At 43.5% G+C, this 26,515-nt stretch overlaps 2 protein-coding genes across 3 annotated transcripts; both read right to left on the minus strand.

The window, feature by feature from the left end:
- Window positions 1-45: 45 nt before the first annotated feature.
- On the minus strand, window positions 46-13,037 carry prtgb (protogenin homolog b (Gallus gallus)). Its single transcript, XM_029154181.3, has 19 exons — window positions 12,841-13,037; window positions 12,062-12,361; window positions 9,162-9,306; window positions 8,877-9,010; window positions 8,453-8,749; window positions 8,183-8,342; window positions 7,826-8,073; window positions 7,137-7,301; window positions 6,713-7,018; window positions 5,832-6,017; window positions 4,427-4,522; window positions 4,150-4,336; window positions 3,776-3,903; window positions 3,494-3,664; window positions 3,182-3,364; window positions 2,744-2,867; window positions 2,519-2,648; window positions 2,316-2,420; window positions 46-2,218 (listed from the first exon to the last, which is right to left on the minus strand). The coding sequence occupies exons 1-19, from the start codon at window positions 12,905-12,907 to the stop codon at window positions 1,829-1,831; spliced, it is 3,522 nt and encodes a 1,173-aa protein (XP_029010014.1). The 5' UTR covers window positions 12,908-13,037; the 3' UTR covers window positions 46-1,828.
- Window positions 13,038-14,883: 1,846 nt separating this feature from the next.
- On the minus strand, window positions 14,884-26,515 carry LOC114857574 (DNA-binding protein RFX7). 2 transcript variants are annotated; one of them, XM_055509857.1, is made up of 10 exons: window positions 26,101-26,515; window positions 24,678-24,711; window positions 23,344-23,430; window positions 22,943-22,980; window positions 22,731-22,853; window positions 22,527-22,646; window positions 21,915-21,996; window positions 21,610-21,820; window positions 21,205-21,500; window positions 14,884-21,114 (listed from the first exon to the last, which is right to left on the minus strand). In XM_055509857.1, exons 1-10 carry the CDS (start codon window positions 26,226-26,228, stop codon window positions 17,713-17,715), a joined length of 4,521 nt encoding a protein of 1,506 aa, XP_055365832.1. In that variant the 5' UTR covers window positions 26,229-26,515; the 3' UTR covers window positions 14,884-17,712. The 2 variants fall into 2 exon arrangements, with proteins under 2 accessions (XP_055365832.1, XP_055365833.1); XM_055509858.1 differs by lacking the exon at window positions 22,943-22,980 and having other exon boundaries at window positions 23,345-23,430.

The following is a 26,515-nucleotide window of genomic DNA, read 5'->3' on the forward strand; positions in this document are numbered from 1 at the left end:
TTTTAATCCAGTAGGACAAGGACAACGCAACATTCATTTTTCCAAGAGCAATTTTATTTTCTAGTATTTGCAAACCTTGAGAGTATCAAAAAGTCTGTTGCAACATTCCAACTCCAAAAATAATTTGTTATGTTGCCGACTTTGAATTAAAATAATGTAATTTGTATTTTAAAAGCAGAAATAACAGAAAGCCATAACTTAAATAACAACAGTTAAGTCTATGCTCTAAATCTACATTCAATGCATGAGTTAGGTCAGCAAATTGGTGTGGTTTTCAAATGTTATATCAATGCATTACATAAACAACAACTGAATTTGAAACCAGCATTATTAATGTATGATTTCACAATAAAATTGTTTGTTTACAATACTATGCTTAAAATTACAATTTTTAATGTAAGCTAAGTATCATTTGGGTGAAATTCTATTGTAATAAAAAAAACAGCAAAACCATTTTGAACAGCTCAAGCATAAAAAAGACCTATGTAAAAATGCCTTTTAGCAATCAAAACCACCGGAAATTATATCACATTTATATGCAAATAATGTAAATGAAAACCAAAGAAAATCACTAAATAACAGAGACTTCAAGTTTCTTTGGTTAGAATTATTTGTATTACAAAGATATAAAAGTTGATTATGTTGCTCTTCACACATAGGGTTCCATTATGATAGTCACAATCCTTCATTGTCACACCTGGACTGGAAATGTTACAGGGAAATCAAACATACTCTTCCCTATACAGACATTTGGTGAATGGTAAAAGATGAAATAAAGAATAATTAACATCATCTATCACCGACAGGACACACTGGATCTTTGGTCTTGTGTCAAAAATCTCCATCTCACTGTACCAATGACGGACTGAATGAAAAGCCATACCCATCTGAGGAAGCAGACAACTCTTTGGATAATAGCATCGGCATCACCGCTGCATCTAGCAATGGTCTTGAAGGCAAATGGAGCACAAGCTTGGGCGACCTGTGCTAAAGCTTTTACCAGAATAAAGCATCAAGAAGATTTACATTGAGAAAAGCTTTCACCACCATTTTAAGAGACATTTACATCATTGGAAAAGAGAATATTTGGCAAATGCACCATTCATCGACTACATTTTACCAGCTTTATAATATCTACTGTATCATTAAAATCTCTTTGTGAATATTCTTTCTTCTTTGGATCTCACTATTTATAGTAAAGCAGCCCTTGTAATAATAAGGCATTATTAAAGCTTTGAGTTCAGTGCACTGAGAATGCCAAATAATATGGTGTGATAAAGCTCAAATAGTTAGACAAGAACTAATGCACTTTTTCGTTTAACAACATACATCATTCAGAAACAATGTAAAAAAGGGAATTGAGGGATGAAAAAGTGAGGACCTCTACATCGTCACACCAAAACATGGCCATGCCACCATGTCCCCTGAGTCTGAGATGATACTGCACCATGTGTTGTGAAAAGGAGGTAGTAATGTATAAAACAAAGAACACTGAGGTAGAAAAAGGACTCAACTGCACCCTCCCCTCCAGTGGAAAGAAATTAAATATATCACATTTTTAACATTTGTTTTAACATTCATCATGGGTGAGCTTTGGTTTAGGACAGACTCTGCCAAACACAGACAAACAGGTAGAAAGTTGTAAAAAAAGAAAATAATATAAAATCCTGAGGTAAATCCAAAGCAAAGGCACATCTCCCCCCTCACAGCAGCTGGTTTCCTGATCCCTCATCCTCCAGGAAATGACTGAAGGGCTCAACTCAGGAAGCCAATGAGGTAGAAGTGACTTCTCTTCAGCTGCTAGAAAGCAGACGCGGACCAGGTGACGTTAGCAAACGGTCGCTTGGGACGTGTGCAGGGCTGGGTGGGAACATTCTAAGGTGGAGCAGTGACCAAGAGGATGGCTCAGCATCTCCTCATTTTCCACTCCAAAAAACGGCTTCACCCCAGTGACAGTGGCGCCATCATCGGATCCAAAAGATTCTGGCCTGGAGCTGGGGGTAGTTGAGGTGCTGCTCATCTCTTTGTTGCTGTCTTCGTTGGAATAGTGTCCAGAGTCTCCTGTCTCTTGGCTGCCCTCACTAGTGTGAGAGCTCTCCAAGTGAAGCGGCCCATAGATGATCTCTCGAGACGAAGGGGGCAGAGGTGCTGCGCCTAAATGCTCGTCGTATCTCAGAACGGTTTTGCCAGCCTCGTACAAGCTGGCTCTTCTCTCAACCTGAGTAGATATGAAAAGATGACAGATCTTAAGATATAAAGACAGCTTATTAAAAAAAAACCCACTTGATTGACCAGAATAGCATCAGACCACTCACATCGCTTTCAGCTGAATTCCCAGTCTCACTCCTAAAAAAGAGCCATGTGCTTTGATTCTTTCTGCTGACTGGACCGGCACTATTAATAACCATATTGGATCCACCCTAAAACAAGTGGAAAAAAAATAATTCGGTGTTATTTTTATCATTAAACATTCTATTTGAGAAGCAAGCAGTCTTTAGTGTCTCAGTTAACGTCTCACCTTTGGATCTAAGTAGTGATCAACTATCATGGGAATAAGGGCCTCGACGTTCTCTGTGTGGCGTTCGCTGGGTAGGGCATGAGGACCTTCACCAGCTCCTACAGTCACGACTTTGTGACTGGAGGATTTTCTGTTATCGTACAAAGAGAAAGATAATGTGAACACGTGCCAAAGAAACTCATTGACTTACTGTACTGAATTACACTAGATGATAACAATCAGTACCTCGGTCTGCCCTTACTGATGAGGATCAAGGCACACATAACAATGCAAGCCAAGGCAATGCTCACACCAACAATGATCCCAGTCATCGACCTCTGGTCTATGTGATAGAGACCATCAGAGAACACTGAAAGACAAACAACACAGTTTCAGCTTGGCAATAATTACAAATAAGATACTTTTACAGGAGACAAGAGATAATTTGTGTATGGTGTCCAAATAGATACACAAACAACATATATTAAACATATAAATCTATTTACTTTGAGGACACTGCATTAGCATGGTTTACAAGACTTTCTGTTTCTTATTCTATTTTCTTCACATAGACCTCTTTTATTAAGATCGTAAATCCTCTCTGGCGTTGAAACTACAGGGTCTACCCCAGGATCTAACTCTAGTATGAGAAGAGCTCAGTGGTGTACGTATGACAAGGCCTACCTGTTGTGTCTGGGAAGCTGTCTGAGTGCCTGGGGTTCTTGCTGCGGTGCACATTCCCACGCTTCAACACCAGCTCCACAATGTTAGAGAAGGGTCCATCACCGACCTGGTTGGAGGCAGATATCTTCACCAGATAGACGTTCCCTGCCTCCAGCTTCTCCAGAAGGGCCATTGTATGAGTTCCTGTAAAGTACGGTACAGTCAAACAGGCAAGCCATGGAAACAACTCGTGGCTTTTACTATTTTAGTTGTGATCTGATTTTAAGCTTATATCATAAAATCCATTGCAACGGAGATGTCACAGATACTTACCCTCCCGCTGCAGTATTTGCCAGCGTCCCTCTATCCAGGCTTTCTGAGACGCATACATGATGGTATAGTGTGTAACTACCACATTGGGCTCGGTGGGCTCCCTCCAGGACACCAGAGCAGTGTCATCCTCGATCAGGGTTACTCTCACTCCAGCAGGTGGATGGCTAGGTGCTGTACACAGTGCATCCACATTAATAATACATACATAATACATAATATCCACTTGCTGAGAAATGCATTGCAAAATGTATACACAAATACACAAGCTGTCCACTGTCTCACCTGCTGGGAGGGTCTGCTGGTAAACAACAGAACTCCAGGGACTTGACATCTGGTCCACGTGGAGACGCACAACAAACTCATAGCGAGTGTTTGGAAGCAAACTTTGCACCAACACACTCTGTTTGGTACTGTTGACAAATAACATTCTTATATATCAGACATGTACAGCAGCACATAGTAATACAGGTTATCCTCTATCCATCATGTGTATGCTTAGAGAAAGCTTAGCCCTGATGCATGTATTAAACAGGCAGTCACAATCAGCATAAATGAATAACTACTAACTATGAACAGTAACATCCTATACATAACTTGTTTTCCATTAAGCAGGTAAAGCAGTGAGTTGTGGTGCAGTGTTTTGGTTTCCAGCTTACGTTTGTAGGTAGCGTATGGCTGAGGCGTTGTGGGTGCCCACGGGTGTACAGCGAACCGTATAGCTAACAGCCTTTCGGGAAGGGAAAGCGGGACAACTCCACTGTAGGGATACCGTAGATGAATTGTTGGCCGACACAGTCACATGATCTGGAGGTGGAAGGGCTGCTGCCGGTTGGTCTCTAGCAGCTGAATGATGCAAAGACAGCACATCTTTTCAAAACATGTCTCAATCTGTATATTAATCATTAATTTAAGTGAGTGGAAAAATGTACTTACACACACATCCTGGAGTACTAACGGTTTGGTCTGTCTGATAACCCTCTCCATTTTGATTAAGGGCCAGAATCTTCACATGATACTTTCTTCTTGGATCTGGAAGAGAAATAAGCATAATTTTCTGCTAAAACTAATGCTCTTGTTTAATATTTCCAAAACCTAAAAAAGCAATATTACATACTTAAAGACTAATTTTTAGAGGTAGAATAGCAACTGCTTAACCAGGAACTGGCTGAACACATCACAAACCTCACTGAGTTGTAGGGGTCACAGGTTTTAACTTGAAAATATGCAATCAAATCCATGTTTTAACTTAAAACCTGAAACTGCTTCAGCTCCTAAATCAGGACATTTTAGAGGGTGTTAAGATTAGTTTTATGCTCCCAGTGTGAAAGGTCAGCCTATGGGTATTGACCAGCGAAGGTGGGGTGTCCAGGCCTCCTGCGGGGGCTGGGCCAGGGGGACATTCAGCTGCTGAGATCCGAGGCCCATGGGACTGGGGCGGAGGGGGGTTGACTGGGGTCACCAGGTCAGGCCAAAATAGAACAGAAGGAATCTGGGTGCAGGACCGTGGGATAGGAGCTGGGGCCCTTTTGTTTCCCCTTTCACGTTCTTGAAACTGGCCTTGTCTTACAGCCTTAAACTTGCTGAAACGCTGCTCCAAAAAGGTTATTTTGACATCTCTGATGTAATGGCAAACCAAAACAATTACAGGGGGTTGTGCAAATACTAGTGCTGGAAGCACAGAATTCCTATTATTTTTTTTAATTTTATATATATATATTTTTTTTCTCAAATCAAATCATATGATTTAATTATTGTTGTTTACATTTTGAGGAGCGAACTGAGTTAGAATTTAATTGTGACTGAAAATTCACATCAGACAAAATGAATAAGTTAAAGGTTTTGATGCTGGTTTAAATAGCATATATGTTAGTGGGCTTTATCAACATGGACAGCAGATGACCAGTGGGGGCAGGGTCTTCAAGACTGAAGACTGTCTCATGGCAAGAGGTTAATGGCTCCGTCCAGTTCTGGCCACTCCCAAGGGGGTTTTGGGTGTTCCACTGTCCAGCTAAAGGGTGGAGGTGACCAGTGTCTGGCCACAGACACATCACAATGGCCAAGGGCAATTATGCAAGCAGCCTGATGGGAAACGATGAGAGGGACATCTGCACCCTAACCTCTCACCCTGGTAGCCTGATCTCACACAATACCACAGCTAGACTAAAGAGGGCAGCTGGAAAAAGGTCAGCACATATTGATTAGGACAGAGGGTGAAAATGCAAATATAGCACCTAACTGGCCAATGAATTAAACTGGGAACTGACAAAGACTCATTTGGTCATCACCGCCAGTAGGAGGGCTGTAGGATAGAAAGGCAATCAGATAGTGTATGACTTACCAAGGCCACTGATGGTGTAAGTATAGGTCTGAGCCTGCACCTGGATGCTGGGCTGCTCTGGTTGGCCTTCCTCATGGTAACACAGCCTGTAACCCTGGACAGTCACAGAGTCTATGGGGGTCTGCCAGCGGGCCACAATGGAGGTGCAGTTAAGCGGCTCAAGTTGAAGAATGGGGGCTGAAGGCACTGGGGAGAAAGAAACAACACAGGAGGTATGAGCAAAGGAAGACTAGACCCCTGAGCAGCAACAAACATCAGCACACTGGGTGGAGAAAGCGGAGGATAAACTAACCAGCAGCTGCTGAGTAAAGTCCTTTTACACTACAAATTTTAAGCCCGACCTTGACTGAAAGTACTTATTTTATGACTGATGGAAGAACATTACTTTTAACATGCAGATAGCATTGAAGTAACACTGACCGACTGATAGCAACAATAAATCCTGCCTTGGTGGTCAAACAGCCTCCCCCAACACAGCAGACCGTGAAAAGAGGCTATTCCTTTATCTCACATAGATGCCTGAGGCCCTCTCTTTATGACCCTTGACTGAGGCGACTCACTGACAGCTTAGGGCAAAGGGTCCTGGGTAACCCACACAACAACTATGGGAGAATGCTTTAAGAACACATGCGTTAAGAAAGCCCAGTTCTAGTTCACCATCAACATCATTTGATTCGTCTATGGCATCTATTACTTGTTTTACGGCTGTAGCTTAAGCCTGTCTTGCAAAAGAAATCCTTAGCTTAATGAGTTTTATACCAAGCAATCAAACATAATGAGTGCATTGAATAGAAAAACATAAATATCATCACAACCATGTTAGATTCATATTTCAGGTTACCCTCCTGCTAAATCTCAACCTTTTCCTTCTACTGGTTCACCTTTGTGGCTGTAGGTCTTAGGTGTACGGTGTGACGTCCATGCTGAAGGCTCACACCAGCCCACACGCGTGGCTGCAGCCATGCGGAGCAGGTAGATGGTGTCGGGCTGCATCCCTTCCAGCAGATATTCAGTGCTGTTCTGAAGCAGCTCCACAGAGGTGACGGTGTTGTCGGCGGCGGTTCGATATGACAGTCTATATGCAGACACGCGGCCACGGCTCACCTTCGCTGGCAGAGGCTGCCAGCTCACCTGAATGTCGGTGGAGCTGTGGCTGGTTAGACTCAGCTCTGGAGTACGCAAAGGCACTGTGGAAAGACAGGGGCAGCACACATACAGTATGATTGGCCAATCGGACAGTGATGGAGTTCTACAGATTTATAGACGTATTACAAGACATTGTGAGGATATCAGTTTTCTGCTTACCATCTTCCAGGGTGTGCTGACTGACTTGGTCTGACATACGACTGGCTCCCATTGGCATGTAAGCCACAACGTAAAAGCTGTAGTTCCGAGCTGACTCGAGGTCATCAATGATGTAACTGGTTGTGTCGTTGCCAATAACAACTTGGTACTCTTCATTATTTAGTCCTGACGGACGAAAGAAGGAAGTTAAAGTTATACAAGAGCGAAGAGAATTCTGGGAAAGATTGACAAGCAAGTCCCATCTAAACAGTGATATGAATGGCTAAATGCCTTCAGTCTCTGCCGGTCACTTATTTCTATAAAATAAACCATATTCCAGGCAGATTTAACATCCAAGTGTGTTTACAGAAAAGTACTGACTAAATCTCTGCATTACTAGAGTGACTGTGTAGTAGTAGTATTAAGGGTTGCTGTCCCTTTAACTGAATGCAGCAGGAGCTTTGGGTAGACAAAAGCGAGCTAAGCCTGTGTCAGTGAAGTTGCCATTCTCAGTCCTCCTTGACCTCTGCCCTGTGTAGCAACAGCAGATGGCCTTTCCTAAAGAAAACTGATCGCATGTGGGAGAGTGTGATTACTTATTGTAGCTGACGGTTGCTTGCCTCTTTTCACACCTTTATCCCTGCACAACCTATTTTTACTCAAATGCAAAACCTGAAACACAACACGCTGGTTGTTCCTCTCGGTCTCACCTTCAGCCTTCATGTAATGGATGGAGTAGGCAATGACTTTGTCTGCGTTGTACAGAGGCCTCTCCCAGGCCAGTAAGATGGCCGAGCTGGAGATGGTCTCAGCATGGATATTTCTCGGTGCACTGGGTCTGTCCTCGGACATGACAACAATCAGACGTGCCAAGGACAGCACAGAACCCTGTTCATTCTCTGCCATGCACTGATAAATGGCATCATCCTCAGGAATGATCTGGGTTATCACCAATTTACTGCAAAGCAACAATAAACAATACAAATCAGAATCATCAGAATCAATCAGACACTGCGCATCATATAGTGAACAAAGAGAACTTCATCGTGTTCAAGATTTGCGTCTACCTGTTGTACATTTTAATCCTTCCATTTAAATGGACCTCTTGTCCATTCTTCAACCATCTAATGCGGGGTGGGGGCACTCCCTCTGCTTGGCACATAAACCGAGCAGTACCTGCTCTTGGACGGGTCTGGCTCTCAGGCCTATCGATGATGGATGGTGGCACTGAAACCACAGCATGAGAGAAGACCATTGAAAACTCAGTCTATTGCTTACAATGTACTTATTTTCTGTGATATAGCATATAAAACAGAAGAGGTTTAGCCGACGCTTACCTAGAACTGTGACATTGGCTGCGGCGACAGTGTAGTTGCGGGTTCCAGGGGTGGTCGCCCTGCAGAGGTAGATTCCACTGTGTTTGGAGCTTACATCAGTAATAACCAGGTTCCCGTTGCCCAGGACTTTGGCATTGTACACATCAATAGGTTTACTGTCAGCACGGCTCCAGGAGATGATGGGCCAGGGATTGCCCGTGGCCACACACTCCAGCACCACAGTCTGGTGTTGAGAAACTGTTACATTTTGAGGTTGAGCAATGATTCTGGGCCTCTGACGTCGTTGGAGGCCTGCACCTTCATAAGTAAAATAAAACATAAAAAAAGAAGTTGCTTAAATGCAAAAAAGTGGAGGATTATTAAAATCATATCCTAACTAATATTGATTTAATGAGTAGGATGGCGGTTTAGTCAGATGCAGTACCTTGGTTAACTGTCAGCATGGCTTCTCTACTCTTTACAAGGCTGCCGATGTTAGTTGCTACACATCGATACTGTCCAGCGTCGTCCGCATTTACGTTGTATATTTGAAGGACTCCATTTGGCAAAACTGTAATTCTACAAACACACAAGTGAGGTTAGCACTGTTCCTTTTGGCAGCAATTTTCAATCTAGTGTGAATGATTTTCCTAGTCATTTATTTAATCTTAGTTTTGTTGCCATCATGTTTCATTTTGAAATATACATTACTCATATTAAAGTTGTGTACCTCTCTGTCTGTAGGGGTACTGTTCTTTGGTTGACTTCCCAGGTGATTGTAGCGGGAGGACTGGAGGTGACCACACAGGAAAACCGAGCCACCGAACCCTCAGTCACCACCAAAGGCACAGGGTGCAGCACAAAATCGGAAATACCTGTGCAAAAAATGAAATATTGACTAAAGGTAAACATATTCATCATATTTACTATAATTGTAATGTAATTGAGAATTGGTTGTTTTAGGAAAACCAACTGAATTTTATAGTTTACTTAATTATTACACAGATTTATGTAAAACCTACTAAAATGTGTATTTTTTTTCTTCCACTTAAAACATATCATGCATTTAAAGCATTGACTGTGATGGATGCCACCTGATTCTATGTATTGATCTCTGTAAGACACCACCAGCTTTTGGGCAGATGATTCTGTATAGGCCAGCTCACCCAATCAATGGATCAATTGAACAATGACAGTGAACGATGCATTGTATAGATAACACTAATCAATTCACTTTGTATAAGGAGTGTAAGCTAATAGGAGTGGAAAACACCTTAAACAAAGCTAAAAGATAAAACACACTCTTGTAATGGTCACAGATGACACACTACACACTACTGAACCTAATGTTATGAATGCACATTATGTATCCATACGTGAAATATTTTTTAACAACTGAAGAGTTTTGCACAGTTCGCTGAGTCACATTATAATCAAAGGTCTTTCAGTCATCACCACAAATAAGCATCATCCAGTGTGATGAATACGCTGTCAGATATTGTCAATGACCTTCATTAATTAAAGTGATAACTTTCTCCCTCCCCCCCACTGAAAGGAAGGAAGTAGTCAATATCACGTTAAGGAAGATCAATACTCTATACTTCCACTAAAGCCCCACTTTTAAACCTTGCTCTTTGGGAGATTTAAATTAAAGAGCAATCCTTTAATTAAGACCCTGATTTCATCAGTGTTCTACAAATAATATGAAATATCAAAGCTAGCAGTGTGTTATGAGTATTGCCAAATGACCTTTAATCGTTTTCGTAAGGCCAATGTTAAGAAGTCTAGACTCATCCACCCATTAAGTCAACACAACACAACACAACATAGCTGACTGCTTAAGTAGATGCCTGGTTGATGTTAATGTTGTTTACTCTCATCTGTGATAACTATCTTCACCACTAGGTTCTGAGATGTTCAGCTGGATGTGGAGGACACAGGCTGATCAACTAATTTGGCTGCCTGTGTTGTAAAGATCAAATCAATGTCTAGGTCAAACAGCACAAAGGTTTCTCTAAAGAGGTCAACTTGAGTCTTACCCTCTGTCTATTCAATTTTAGCCCAGACTAGAACTCAGACAGTTCACTATTTTTGCACAGAGAATCTTGTTAATTCTATACTGTTTATATTCACTGCCAAATAAATATATTGGCTGTGAATATAATGGATTATTATTCTTATAAATACTGACACATATTGGACCCATACTGTCTTGAAATCCATGAGATGATGAAACTCGTCACAAACCACTGCAACTAAAAGAGACAACACTTCCTTCATAGAAACGTGTTTTGAGAGGATGAAAACTACTTGCTGCTGCGTCTGAGACCTGTTCATTCACATGACAAACTAGCCTTTTTTTAACAAAAGGGCTCTGCTTGACAGGGCAACAGAGGGTTGGATTCAGAGAATAGGGCTGAGAAAGAGGAGAGAAGAACAGCGGGACAGCCCTGCCGTAGCGGGCCCGTGACATCACAAAGCCTTTCTCTGCTGACCCCTGACCCCTGGGGACCTCTGGACAGAAGGGAGGCCCAACCTCCACTCCCCGCCTACAGCTGACCAAAACCCTTTAACCCTTTCACTGACAAAGGCTGGACGTCAGGCTAAACTTGACTTTTGAGGGGTTTCATGGTCATTTTTTGGTTGGCTAGAGTGACAACAACTTCCACAATATTATTTGAGAAATTAGGTGATTGTTCACTTCAAAAAGATTTGTTTTCTATATTTTTACATTTACGTGTATATTTTCAAATTTGATTTTTTTATATAAATGTATGTACATGTACCTTAAAGTATAAATAATAAAAACATTGTAGTCTTAGTGTCAGCATTGGGGCTGGTGTAAATATAATATAGTTTATTTCTATGTTAGCGTCATGCTGTTTCCATGACACCAATGATGGCATATCCATTCTAAGATCTGTGAAAACGGTCCACGGTAGACCAGGGCCAGTGAATAGACACAGCTGCCCTGTCCACTGATATGTGGACAAACAAATGCCCTCAACATTTAGCCTTTTCTTCTGAGGCAGTCAGGGGCACTCCAAACAAAGGCTAAAAGGCAAATGGCCTTTCAGGGATTCCTCTGTGTAGCAGACCATTCAGCAATTACACACAGCCACTGTGTAGTGGCAATGCAGCACTAGCATGCTAGAGAAAGCTCCTTTTTAACTTTAGGCAGTGTTTCCTGAGCTCTGCACATGTGTACATGTGGCACTGCTACGTAAATCAGGTAAAATACAGTGTAGTTCTTAGCAGTGGGGCTGCCTATTCACTGACTATTTATGAGCTTTCAGATTGACTCTCCATTTATCTTTAACTGTCTCTTAAAATGATCCCATAACTGGACTGACAGCTTTAAACTCAAGCATGGCCAACTCTAAACGACTTCCAGCAACATGGAAACCTAGACCTTAGAAGTTTATCCTCTGTAAAAAAGGAGAGGAGTGGGATACATCTGCTTTCCATCTCCAGGTTAATAACCCATGAACTTGCCATTTGGATGCCTGCATGCTGACACCACAAGGCGATTATTATCCACACGTTTAACCCATCCTCAAATTGGCCCCAACAGTGAAAAACAGTGAAGATAAAGCAGGTAACCTCCTTTGCCTTGAGCTCCATACGTACTTGCGATAGTCAGACGTGATCTTTGGCTTAGGATAGCTCCATATTTGTTCTGCGAGAGGCACTGGTAGAATCCCTCATCGGAACCTTCCTTGGCATGCTTTATCTTTGGTATGTACAAGGAGCCGTTGGGCAGAAACTGCATGTGTTCACTTTCGGCCAAGCGGTGTCCATTTTTGAGCCACTTGATGGTGACCGGGGGCTGCCCATGAGCCTGACAGTCCAAGGTAGCTGAACCCTTTGGTAGAACAGTAACATCACTGGGCTCCGTGATGAAGGACAACTCACTGAAACATAAAACACCTAGGGAAAAACAAAAGGAGACTTTATTGCTTATAACTGTTGGAAGACTAAAAAGTACAGTTATACTGGTGTTAAAGGAAAAGCTCTAAAATATTGCTGCATATTGTTTAAATACAGGTTTGAAGACCATTAGATGTGCAGTCCATAAGTTGATATTAATAATAATACGTAATGTGTGATGTCTGTGCAACAAAACACTGTTTATCTTTCTCAAAGAATATGTTTTGCAGCATCGTTTATTAGCCATTAGTATATTTTTACAGCCTGTACGACAAACAGACATGAAGTTTGTGACAAACACATAATGATGACACGGAACCATCGTTAATAAACTAGGAATACAGAGTTCGAGGAAATTAAATATTCTCCTTGGCTTATATCAGCACACAGTTACAAATTTAACGTTTTGCTACGTTACAGTCCGATCACATCTGGTCGCTTCACTAACCATCAATAACACACAAAAGTCAGACACTTACTTGATAAATGAAGAAACAAAACAAAAAGCACCCAGTGCTGGTGGACTTTCATCTTAAACTTCGCCATTTATCCGCATTGTCGTGTCATTTCCCACCTCCACGCGCTCCTGGTGTTGTCCCTTCACCCCAAAATCACTTCTGTGCACCGCGGAGGACCAACGGCTCTACCGGGGAGCAGGGGGGACGTCCCCCCGCCCCCCTGGGCATGCGCAGTCGACAACAGGTCAGCAGCACGCGCATGGGACTCAAAGTAGGGTCCGGGGAGGAAGTCAAAACAAATGTATATACCTGTGTTTTACATGCACATGTAAAGAATCATTTAGAAAACATAAATAATATTCTAAAATGTACAGGTTCCTCATCCTACATGTGCATTTATTAATACACGTTTTTAGTTAATTTTATAAATATTTCTCTCTGTGTTTAAGGTACTTATAGACATTTTGTAGGTCTGCGCTCGTACAAGGACCCTCTGTTCCTGAGATTTATCTCTTTCTTTCTTTGTTTCAGTTCTTTTTCAGATTTTGGGCCTAAAGGAGGGAATAGTTTGTGTATCAGTGCAGGAGTTTTACCCTTCATGTTCAACAAGATGAGAATTTTGACTTGATTCAGCCAAACTGCTAACACACTATACAAAATAAAAAAGGCCCATGCATGTCTATGCCTGACTGGCTCATACGCTACTGTACAACCCCAGCAACATTTTTTATCAAACTACAAAAGGATACGCAGGATGTTTTTTCACATATTGAGTCCAATAAAAGTAGACAACATGAATAAAAGCGCCGTTGGCAATAAGGTCATACTGTGTAGCATCTGCTCGGAACTTGGACATTATGAGGAGATATTGATAGCTGCAAGTCAGCTGTCTAATGAATTCAGATATTGATCCAGTGACTGTGCCTTTTGACAATGACCCTCCCATCTCCCGGCCTTCATTCAGTATCAACACAATGGGCTCCAGCTGTGAGATCAGTTCTGCTGCATCAGCAAAACGCCAGCCCACTGGAAGTAAACATAGACATCACACTCTGAAAACAAGTTACACCTTGCTAAAGATGTTAACTGTACATAACTATTCTCCATAATGTTGTTTGTTGTGCTTTTTTAGGGCGACTGACAGGAACATGCACCTCCTCACTTCAATATCCAATCAAATGAGGAGAGAGAAGTGTAATTATGTATTGATTAGAGCTAACTATTGATTTAATCACGTAAAGCCTCATAGCTATAATTCACGCCTTAAAACCAACTGTCACATTAATAGCATCCCATAATGTATTTACTGAATAGTTTACATTTTGAGATTACTTTATCAATTACTTTAAAATCAGGAGAAACACATACACACACCTTTGTATTAATATATTACATTGAATTTTATTTATTAGAAAAAAGTTGTTAATTCATGAACATAGACACAAATTTTCTTCCCTCTCAGAGTCTCTCAAGATGACTTCTGATTTCACTAGTAATGGTGGCAACATGTCTATTCTTCTATTGCCGTAACTAAACAGAAGACATGTTATCGTATAGCTTTGTAAAACGTGTCGGCTCACGTTGCCAGATGCTGTGGTGTGGAGGCCGAGCCTACCGCTGGGCTCCACATGGCTAAAGGTTAGGTGCTTTGGCCAACAACAATAGGGTTAAGGCCATTAACATGTGATGAATATCACAAGGCCATGGGAACGCTGAGCAGAGGGGCAACCGGGTCTGCGCTGATTGGCTGGAGCTCCTCACTTGGACAGGTCACTCCCCACTGACCCTGGAGGTCGACTGAGGCGCTGATGACCTTCAACCTTATACCAAACAGGCATTAGAAAGGTTTTGTATTTGCATGGACCTGACTGCTAAAAAATACCATTGTGTGTATTGACCAACCAAAAGCAAACAAACATAAACATAAGATCAATTCCTGGAAAAAATAAAACCAATGAGTAATATGGCTATGATTCAGTTATAATGGTTTAATAGCCCAGTCATACCTGTAAATAGTCCTTACTGCTGCAAAATACTAATTATCATCACTTAAACACAAAGAGATTCTTTAAAAAAGTTTATTGGCTTTTAAAACCACTTTAAAAATCTCACCAGTGAGTACTTTCCATTGAAAAAAAAGAACAAAACAAAAAAACAAAAACAACGCATTGGCAATATTAACAAGCTACTGTACATTAAGCAGTACACCAGACAACACCACAGAGGAGGGTTTTTTTTCCTACTGGTAGAAATGGACAAGATAGTCAAACAGAATTGGTTCCGGGTCAGTCAAAGGTAAAGGATCAGAGTCACTGCTTGATGGAGCTCCTGTACTCATAAAGAGGTGCATTTCCTTCATTCAAATTCAAATATCAGTGCCTTATTGTTGAAAAGGAAATTAAGAGAAAGTATGAAATCTCTTCACAAACGCATTTCGCAAAGTAAGAATATGTAAAACCGACAGGAAACAGTCATCAACATAACATGTAGAACAACATTAACTTAGTAAACAAGCACACAATGAAAGTAAAGTAAGTCAAAGAACTAGCACTGCCAGTCTGGTTAACAGAACCTGCCCAAATCACAGAAGACAGTGGTTACCAAGAATATAAAGTAGAACAGAAGTCATCACACATGCGTGCGTACAATCATTTATCAACATAATGAGCACATAGGTTTTAAAAGGTTATTTAACTTTTTCCCCTTTGACGCTTTATATTCTCATGTATGAGAATGAGTAAGAAATGTGTATCTCACTGAGATTAATGCACATTTTGCTACAAGACAATTAGTCATTTTCTGACAATTCAGTTAATTTCCTCATCTTGTCATAAAAAATATTTTTTTTCTTTTTTTTTTTTTTGCGGGCGTCCATCATTACGTTTGTCCATAAAGACGTGGCAAAGCCGTGTGTCATAAAAATTTAGTGCAATAATGTGAACCTCCAAAGTTTGTTGAAACATGAGTAATAGTTTTTTTTTTCTCCAGTGTCTGCTGAAAAGCTTTGACCACAATGTCTGTCACAGAGATGTTTGCAACCAGCTAGCAGTATCACAATTTTTTTTTCTCAATATACCATGCTATTGATCCTGCTCAAAGCACACATCACTTCTGCAACTGCAGAGACCTATTATCTTTGAAAGAAAACAAAAAAACAGAACTAAATCAGCAAGCGCGACCAGACAGCATTACCTTTACGACACATTAAGCCAGAAATGTAACACACAACATACAGTATCTTGCTGACTACAAATCTGTTAAGCTTTTTTTTTTTCTTTGAAATGGCACATACTTGGCTAGAATAATGGCCGTAATAGTGTCTTGATACATCAAATCTCTATGTATCTATCCTATTTACAGATGGAGCTTAAACATGACTTATACAACATTGACAATAGCCAAAAACTCAAGCAAGGATCCTACTTTATCACACAGCCTACGCGGCCAGCAGTGTTGGTTTCAAACATGCTTTCAGGTCCATGGTTACCTATTAAACATAGGACAGTGACCATTTCATAAATTTACATACTGTACATAAGATTTATGCAACTTAATCATTTTCCTCAAATGCAATAAAACTCTTTTGTACCTCAGAGGCCGCCCCCTTTTCTTGGTGTAATTAATGTTTCCTAGGAGTGTCTCTGTGTGTGTAATAATCTCTCGTTGTTCAATGTGATGATCTTTGGTATGGAAATAAGACTGGATCTCCACAAAACACAACAATTCCTCTCGATCTCAAGATGGCGTTGAAACACACATGTCAGCCTCCAGCTTTTTTTTATGCCACTAAGCCTTTCCATACCGCTGATATTTCTATCCAAACTGGGATGATAGCGTGCCAAAACAAAATCTCATGGCAGAAAGTGTGCCTTCTGTGATTTCCAGAAGATGACCGCACGTGAAATTCCTCCAAATCCATTACAGACAAGGGCGCACACAGTGTAGTCATCGGCCTACACAATACGCATCTATAGTGTAGCACTGCAAAACAAAAACAGAATGAGGAATAGTACTGAAAAGATCAGGTCAACAGCTGCCTTGATATGATTAAGCTCTGGATGGTTCTGAAGATATCTTAACATTATACTATTTACAGTCTCTCTAAAGATGGCATAAGGACTTGGACTTTGGGAATAAGGCAGCCAGTTGTTTATTCCTTTCATTGTTTAGTCCACGACGTGGCCTGCATCCCATCTTCTCCCTACTCATACTCCCTTTATAAGATATTAAACAGTACAAGAAGTATAGGCTTTAAGAAAATTTCACTCTAGGACAATGCTCAGATGTAAATCAGTTTTCCACTGACTTGGTATATGATAAAGTATAAAGATTATGTCAGAAATTCAGCACCTGGCAGCACAAGATGCTACCCTTCTTTAATATTCAGATATGGCAGGCAAATGTACTACAACTATTATGTGCATATACTACAATCCCAATATTGTCTGCATTTGGTTGAACTTGAACTGCACGCACACATTTTTGGTGAACTCTTTTGTGCCAAATTTCCTACCCATCAAGTGTCTGCTAAATAGAAATATTGCATTATTTATTAATTAGAAGATGGAAGATTATGCTTCTCCTAATGCTCATACTGTACAGCTCTGCTCTTGTAAGTGCTTGCTGCCAACAAGTACTCACACGGTTTTACGCGAGTTATCTGATTTCAGAGAGAAAACTGGGTAAAAGTACTGACACCCTGGGGGACAAATGAAAAAGGAGAGAAGTAACGAAACCTCAGCAGGAGAGATTTTCTGGTACGCCTGGCACTTGTAACAAAACAAATGGTTAAGTCCAGACAGATTCCAACAAACTATAGATAAAAACAAATATACTACACACGCACACACACCAAACAAACAACAGAGAACAGAATTAATACAGAATAAAAGATTAGCCCAGCATCTCTACTGTAGTGGGCTGGTCTTTGCTTTCCAACCAGTCAAAACCAGAGTTCACAGTATCACTGCATATCTGCTGAAAAATCGGGTCGTTCTTCAGCTCTTCCAGTGTCGAGTCTTCATAATGTTCCTGCTGTTGGTTTGGGTCAAACAGCAGGTTGGTGTCTAACGTGTTAAGGTCAGTGATGCTACTGGACAGGTCTGAGGTCAGTCTGATGTCATTTGAGAAGTCAGATGCCACGGCATTCAGCTCTGAAGCTACCTGACCCACTAGCTGGGAACTGGGGTTGAGACCGTCATCTCCCAACAAGTCTTTAACAGTGTTGTTGAAATCCAGCTGCTGCTGCTCGTCCTCCGCCTCCTGCTGCTGTGTGCTCTGGAGGAGGAGCTGGGGCTGCGTCTGCACAGGATTCTCCTGGAGCTGCTCCTGCTGCTGCTCTTGCTCGTCGGGACCCACTTGTGCTTGGCTCTCCCCAGTGGAGAAACTCATGTGTTCTTCAGGGCCAGTGGGGAGGTAGCCATGCTGCTGGAGCTCGAAGGCAGCAGGGCTAGAGCTGACAGGCAGCTGAGTCTGGTGAGAAGCCCCTCCAACGAAGCCAGGGGTGGTCTCCAGGATCTGGGTGAGGTTCATCCGTGCCGTGTAGTTCGAAGGGAGGTTGTTTATGCCCAGGCCACGGACAGAATCATCCCCATCGGCCTCCATCTTGCTAAGAAGAACATTGGTGATTTTGGCCGTGTTACTCTGGCCCTGCACAGGCAGCATCTCGCTCTGCATCATGATGGTTAGAGGTACAGACTGACTCCGCTGCACCATGCTGTGGACAGAGCTGGCCGCCTGGCTGTTGGAAAGAATGCTGAGCACCTCGGAGGTGATCGGAGAGTTAAAGGGTGATACAACAGCTCGGGTGGTGGTGGTGGTGTTCGTGGTGGTGGCTGGGGGAGCGGTGTTGCCGCTGAAGTTCCTCTGGCGCACCGCGGGGCTAACACTGCGGCAACGAAACGTACTGGACGTGGATGAGGTCGATGCTTTGTTGTCTAAAGGGGCAGGCACAGCGAAACTCTCTTGTTTAGTTGGAGTTGCCACTCCTGTTACTAGCTGTTGCTGCTGCTGTTGCTGTTGTTGCTGCTGCGTCTGTGGCTGCTGCTGCTGCTGCTGCTGCTGCTGCTGCGTTGGTTGCTGCACTGGAGAAATAGGAGTCAGGCGGCCAAAGTGTGCAGCATCCTGCCTCGACTGGGCTTGAAATGACTGACCTGGAATGGCAAAGGCATGTGGCTTACGAAACTGGTCATCCACCAAGTCTTGGTAGCTGGGTAGTATACCGATGCTGTGGTTGGACAACGGGCCTCCGGCGTTGCTGTTGTAGCGGTTGTTGATCCACTCCAGTTTGGCCTTGTCGGGGTGCGTCGCCATGGGCCTCTGCATGGGTTTGACCGGGCTGCTGGAGACAATACTGGCATCGTGATAACCCGTCATACTGGAGTTTATGGGAGTGAAAGCGAAAGGGTTCCTGCACTCAACGGGGCTCGGGGGGACACTGCTGCTGCAGTTGGACAGCGGCGTGCTGATTGGGGTGTGGCGGCCCATGGCTCCATCGACGGGGGTCACGGTAGCCATGCGGGAGCAGGGGCTCTCCCTTGTTAGGCTGTGACCGAGTGTCATCTCAGAGGTGGGTGTGGGAGTGGGAGTTGGTGTGGGCGTTGGAGTGGGTGTCTGGACGGGAGTGGTACTGCTGTGGGCAGAGTGGTAGAAGGTGGTGCCAGCCTGGTGAGCATTCAGGATAGAGCCTTGATTGCTGGTCGACTGACCTTGAAGAGAAACGTCAACGCAGCCACCGAACAGACCCTTCAGCTTCATTTGCTCCTCCATTTGGACTAGCTCCTCCACAATACTGTCCTGGGTCATGTCATCGTCGTTAAAGGGGAAGTAGTCCATGGTGGGCTGCGAGCCTGCAAAGTCAACCATCTCTTGTGTGAGAGTAAGCTGGCCCGAGGCCTCAGAGGGCTGAGCGATGATGGCAAGCTGGTCAGTTGGGGTCTGTTTGTGTTCCGCTGGTATCTGCTGAGTAAACGCCTGCTTTCGAAGCTCTTCAAGCTGTCCCTCCTCCCACATTGTGCTCTTTAGGTCACTTATCACAGAGGCTTCATGTGCTCCTGAGTTGGCTGGTATGACACAAGAGTCCCCAGTGATCTGCTGTAGCAGCACCTGATCAGACGGGTTGTTTTCAGCGGCCCCGGTGCTGGTGTCAGTGCTGAGAGAGTGGCCTTCTTCTTTTACCACCAAAACCTGGGATTTGACAACAGTCTGGGAGCCCTTAATGAGAGTGATGGGCGAGTCGGACAGTGCAAGAATCTGAGTGGGGCCTATGGAGGTGTGTTTCATCGCCATTTTGCTGGGCGCACTCTCTGGTCGGGCAGGGGTTCCTGGGCGGGGCATCCTCTTCACTGCAGCACTGACTCCAGGTTTGGGATTGTTGTCTACTACGGTTAGAGGTTGCTGGGAGATGAACACCCTCTTCACAGGAATCACGTGGGCGTCCCCACTTGGGCCTGTGCGCTTCCTGGGGCTCTTCGCATCGGGGCAGGATTCTTTCAGTGTTGGAATAACAGCAGAGGAGCCATTGGCTGACATGTTGCTATTGGAGCTCTGATTATCAACAGTCAAGTACAACGTACTGTCATGGCAGTTACTGTTATTGCTGTCCTGAGTCCCAACTACAGCTACTGAGGTGGGAGATGTTGTAGGATCACTTTTCATCCTTCCACCTTTATCTGGTGCTGGAGAACACTTAACCAGGAAGCTTGGCTCACTGGCAGCCCGGAACTTCAGCGCCCTCTCCTCTTTAGTGCCGGTTTTCTCTGGGCCAGATGTGGGATTATTGTCACTTCCAGCTTCAGACACTGCTCTGTGGTCAGTGGAGAGGGTCGGCGTGGACACCGGGGCACTGGACCTGATTGCAGGGGACTGGGGGGTGGCCATTGTGCCGGGGTGTGAATCATCTGAAGCAGCCATGGTGTTCATACCCGTCGACGCCGGACGCACAGCTGTGCTGCTGCTGCTGCTGGGGGCCAGGGCGATGGCGGTCATCTTCACCACGTTGACTGAGCTCACGTGGGAGGTGGGCATCACAGTTTTGATGGGGCTGTTGGTGATGAGCAACGTGGGGGGCGAGCGCAGGGTGATTGCGCTAGTAGCGGAGGGCTTGGGCAGGATCTGGGCGTAGCGCGTACCGTGGCGTGCCAGACGGTCACCCACAGGACTGGCCGAAATGTTCTGGGGAGTTTTGGGCGATTGTTTAAGAGACTGGGTGACCACTTGGAAATTTACAGGCAACACTTTTCCCTCGGCTGTTCCTACAGGGCTGGGTGAGGTCATTAACTGCCTGCTTCTCTGTACCTGGCAGACCAGTAACAAGAACACAGAATTAGCTTCAGAGACCTTCATCACAACAAACCTCAGCATGGTTAGAAGACTTCCGTTACGCACCGTGACCGGGCTGGGCACAGCTGCTACTACAATGCCAATGGTGGGCTGAGGGGAGAGCAGAGCGGGGCTGCCACACGGGATAGTGGGGCCGGGGGTACTGGCCTCTGCTCTCTTGACCTGGGTCTCGGAGGGCAGGGGTGAGTGGAGCTTCTGCTCCTGCTGCTTCTTCTGAATCTTTCGCTGCAGTTGCTGCTTTGCGTCAACAGAGGGAGAGGGCAGGGTCTTCACCTGGGGCTGGAAAGAGTTCGCCTCGGCTGTGGGCACAAATGCAGAGGCCGGAGTTGGCGTCTTCATTCCTGTCAAGCGAGAAAAAGAAAACACGGTCAGTGCAAAGACTCCTTCATGAATAAAGTAGCAAGTTCGTGTAAAGTTTTATCACTTAGGATCCTTCTCCTCTACTTCTACCTGTAGTGGGTGTTCCAGTCATAACAGTGAGTGCAGCCGTGGACTTTGTACCGATGTAGTGACTATTGAGCAGGAAGCGGGCCAGGTCCTCCACGTTGTCAAACTGCCGACTCAGGACCTTTTGAGCCCACTCACACACCAGTCCACAGGCTGCGGATCTCATTTCATCTTCGGCACTTGGCGATTGGCCTGTTGGCTCCATCAGCTCACACTACGGTCAGACAGCACAGAGCAGCAGGTGGATGAGCAGCCGACAATTGACAAAGTCTCACAGCAAATCTGTATAACATTTCAAGGAAACGTACCCCATCACCAGATTTCTGCAGGTCCAGGTTGGGTAAAGACGGCATGTGAACAAAAGCTTTCTTCCTTAACCCGCTATAACAGTATGTGAGAAGGAGTTAAGGCTTTTAAAATATGACTCGATACAGAAATAGTTATAATATGCCAAAGCCCCAGAGACAAAGTAACTGATCTGAAATCAGCAAGTGATGTGTGCGTGTTTCAAAGTAAGACTCCAAAGACATCAGTGTTTCAGCTTTTTACATCTCTGGAACTGTCTTGAATTAAGTTCTTCCTTTTGGTCCCTTCTACAAAAACAAACCAATACACATGTATAAACTCTACACCTTAAACAGCTTTCTCCTTTGTTATGGTGAAAGTAAAGACAAATTATCCTGCCCTCATACTCATGTAGCCACGCTGTGAGCAGCACCGCTGATAAAGCAGCAGCTCGGTACGACTCTTTAAGTCATAAAGTTTGCTTTTGTGTAATACTTTTAAAAAATATGATCATAGCTTAATAACAATAATAATTAAAATATAAGGCCTAATGTAAAATGGAAACAAATCTCACGATTCACTTATTGCCACTTGAATAAAAGTGCTGCATAGTTGATCCAGTCTGTATTAAAGGATATTTGGACTTGCCCCTCATGCCCAGTCGACGTGCCTTCATGTTAGGAAAGACATTCTTCATGATCTTTCCAAAGTCTGCTGCACTCAGTGGATTGTAGCCGAGATTGTCACAATAGCTCCTGCAAAAGAACATAACGTTTATGGGAGAACACACAGACTCGTCCCACCTTTTCCAGTGCCCACAGTGACGGTCACGCACTCACTTGTATTCATCATACACCTCCTGCTTCGGGAGGGAGGTCTCTGGGTGCTCTTCTAGGTGATTCCGTATCCAGTTGAAAGCATACATCTGTTGAGTACGGCTCGAGGACATGGAACTCTGATCACTGTAATGAGTACAGAGAAAAATAAATCTGGTGAGGTGGTGTCCTTGACTTGTATGCATCATTTCTTGTTAATACAGAAACTTTAATACCATAATCCAGGAGTGGAGGACCCCCTCTCATTCTCAGTCCAAATGGGTAGAATTGGGGGATTGGGGTGATGAATAGATATGGGGAAACAAATGAAACACAGACAGCTAGGTATAGCAGAAGTCTACATATCAGTGGTTTGCTTAAAAATCAATCACACAGCTGAAAAATTAGCGATAGTTTTGTAGATTTAATTTAACTTCTGGGAGCTGCGAGCCCACACTGAGTCTATGTGGTAGCCAGTGGAGAGTGCCTTGAATTTCTGACAAGCAATGAGACAACAGTGCCAAAAATGTAATGACAGCCACAACAAAGCAGCCGCGCGCACACGTGTGTGTGAGATAGAGACAGAAATGCTGGAAAGCAACGTGGAAAACACTGAGCAAAGTGTGCCAGCGACATACCTTTTATCATTGCCACTGCTGGGACCAGAAGGCAACTTAAGGTAGAGGTAGAGTTTTTCGATGTCTGTAAACTTCTCAACATCTTGCTGTAAAGATAAAAACACCACAGAAGAAAAAGGTCAAGTCAGATTATAGACTAGAAATAAAATCCAGTGTAAAGTAAATGTTTGATATGGAGACTACTGTCTTACAACAACCTGGTAGCAGTGAGAAATCACTCCACAGGTATGACCTTCTTACTACCGATTTCACCCCAGCTGCTTTTCAATTGGTTTCTAAGAATTGATTCGTTTTAGCTCTTCCTTTTTATTTGCCTCTTTGTTGCCAAGGGAACCAATACTTGAATGAACGAGACAGAGGCTGTCAGCCAACGAGCGGCGAATGAAATCGTCCTTTACTACACTCCTTGACTACGAGAATGAGGTGAATGACCTGTGAGTCGCCCTGTTTACATCACATTAGGAGATTTGTTTTGTATCTTTCTGCACCACCCTGTTAAATGCTTTCCTCCTTCTTCTAACATGGCCATTGGCTGATCTCACGACACAGCTGACTTTTGTGTGCAATATTTTTAGAAATAATCTGTATCTATAAAAATAACTGAATAACCAGATTTTGAACCTTAATATACAGTATATGATTCAAACTATTATGTTACATAGCATGAAAGGTTTCCTATCATATATTAACCTAAACTACTGGTATATATACAATTGTTTAACTTGTATTATAATTACATTATATTCCACCGCTGTTCTAGCTAATATTTATTTAAGATTTTTTTTATGTCTTCTTTTTTTATGTCAGGAAATGTGACACTTGAGCCCAGATAAATGTGGATAAATCAGTTTTACCATCATATAAATTGCTGATACACTGATCTGAATGCAAGCTACAGTATAGCCTTTGTTTTGTATCTTCTTTGTATCTGCTTTGTATCTTTGTATCTATTCTAACATGCAGAATAGTTTAATATTATCACAAAGTTATAATGCGTAATATTTACAGTATTGTTTTTCTGTTATAATACGAAGAACAACAAAGTAATACAACATGATGATAATAACAATAATAATAATATGAAGAAGAAGAAATGTAATGTTGTAAATTCAAATATGAAATAGTTAGTATAGTTGCAGCCACAGTCTTACACTTCAGACTCTGTGTAGTCACTATATCCAAAATAGCAATAACTGTAAATGGAATAGTCCTCATAATGTAATACTAATGACTCTGTAAAAGCATCCCACCTGTTTATGACTTAGGCTCTGATATTAAGAGGCTGCATAACATCAGACAGTTGCTTATGTGTACAATGGTTGCATATACTCACCAATATGCTGTCCACTTTTGATTGTACAGATTTGCTACAATAAGACAAACAAAAGACAAATATGAGCTATGAGCTTTAAACTGAATTAATATTTGACAGATGTGTCCAAAATACTGAGGTTCTAGCTGCTTAGACATTCTTTGCAAAGGCTTTGTAAAGTAGACGTTAAAGACTTTTATTTTATATAATTTGACGTTTCATTTTTAAACAACGACATTTACATAACATAATGTAACTCCTTGCTTTACATCACAGTCACGCCCTGCACTCAGTACACTGCTGAAGGACATTTGAGGGACTTTTATAAAGCCACTCAATCCGTTGGCTTGTTGTTTACTGTGCAGTGTGGAGTGGCTTTTCTTCAGACACCTCATCCCAGCGGCATGCCATTGTATGGAGATGATTTTAGTCAGGTGATGACCAGTACCTCACAGCTGCTCCTCCCTGAACAATGCCCCTTAACTTCTTGCATTACACACCGATGGAGAACACTGTGCTCCTGGATGCATCTGCAGCTTTGGAACTGATTTCCTACATATGCACATATCTGTACCACACGCAAAGCTTTTTCTAGTTTGGTCTGACGTGCACCGTAAAATATGAGTCTCCACATACAAATGGGATTAACAATGACTTTGTTCTGTTAAAATGTCACAGTGAGCCACGATGGTACAATCCCACAGCCCTATAATGGAATAACCTAATTAGAAAACAGGATTCATGCATTTTATTATTTACACCTCTGTTGCCTCAGTATATGAAAACTGCAAAAGGTGTTGAGGGGCATAAAGTAAATAGAATAAATTTACGTGCACTAAAGGATGCTGAAAGGTCCCGACTGCAAACATGTAATTACAGGAACTAAAATAGATGTCATAACAGATACAGCTAATACCCAGGCAGGATATTTGGCTGCACGTAGTCCCCAGCACAGTGACGATGAATCAAACTGAAACCAGATGAGTAATTTCCCAAGCCAGTGAAAATAACACGCGCACGTAAAGACCCAAATCTCTGCAGGAAGCTGTGCGTGCGCTGTTGCACTTATTGTTTTTTCCACATCCTGCAGGCCTTTCATTAGCAGCACCGGACCAGTGTGGAGCTGTGCAGCTTTGACACCTGTCATCCCGAGCATCAGCCCCACCGGTGGAGCTGGTGTCATCCATAACATGGCCTCCTATGGCTCGATGCTAATGATCGCGAGGAGCCCGACGTTAACGCGTTATTACGCGCAAACGGGGAGCGGAGCGCGGAGCCGCCGCCGCCTTTCGCCCGAACACGCTCGGCTACGACCGGAGCAGGGTGTGATTTTTCCGCCGCTTTGTGCAGCGCACTGCCTCCCTGCCACTCCACAGCTAGACACGCTAATTACCAAGCTACGGCTAGGAGGACCGTGTGGCTGCCTCGCCGCGTCCATCCTTACCAAATTGAATTCTTTATTTTGAACTGGAGCGCGTTAGCCTCGGGCCCCTGGAGTCCCGGCACCAGCGCTGGTAGCGAGCCTAATCCCGAGGCAGGCTTCTGACCAGGTTGTTGTTGATCATCAGCCATCGCGATGGAGGTGGTGGGGGAGCTTTAACAAGTAGGCCTCATCCCCGGCTGCGCGCTGCACCGGACCCGCGGCTGCTGGAGCGGCTCAGTCGGCTAGGTCAGCCCGCTGAACTCACCACAGAGCATGGCTACGAACACTGCGATGTGACCCTCGTGGAACAGAAAAGCGGAGCCAAAACAGCGACGGCCGGGCACACAAAAGGCATTTCGCGGAGGTCTCGTCGCTGCCGCAAATCGCACGCCTGCAGCAGCCAGCAGCAGCTACAGACGAGCTGCCTGCGTCAAGG

Source organism: Betta splendens, chromosome 6 (genome assembly GCF_900634795.4).
Source record: "Betta splendens chromosome 6, fBetSpl5.4, whole genome shotgun sequence".
Classification (NCBI taxonomy): Eukaryota; Metazoa; Chordata; class Actinopteri; order Anabantiformes; family Osphronemidae; genus Betta; species Betta splendens.

Excerpts from the sequence above, each read along its gene's own strand:
- prtgb (XM_029154181.3), bottom strand. The coding sequence starts at position 12,907 with ATGGCGAAGTTTAAGATGAAAGTCCACCAGCACTGGGTGCTTTTTGTT. Across the intron at positions 9,011-9,161 it reads GTACCCCTACAGACAGAGAG|AATTACAGTTTTGCCAAATG; the intron begins GTACACAACTTT and ends GTGTGTTTGTAG. Across the intron at positions 4,523-5,831 it reads TTACACCATCAGTGGCCTTG|ATCCAAGAAGAAAGTATCAT; the intron begins GTAAGTCATACA and ends TTTCTCTTCCAG.
- LOC114857574 (XM_055509857.1), bottom strand. The coding sequence starts at position 26,228 with ATGGCTGATGATCAACAACAACCTGGTCAGAAGCCTGCCTCGGGATTA. Across the intron at positions 21,501-21,609 it reads GACTGGAACACCCACTACAG|GAATGAAGACGCCAACTCCG; the intron begins GTAGAAGTAGAG and ends CTCGCTTGACAG. Across the intron at positions 21,115-21,204 it reads CTGTGCCCAGCCCGGTCACG|GTACAGAGAAGCAGGCAGTT; the intron begins GTGCGTAACGGA and ends CTGGTCTGCCAG.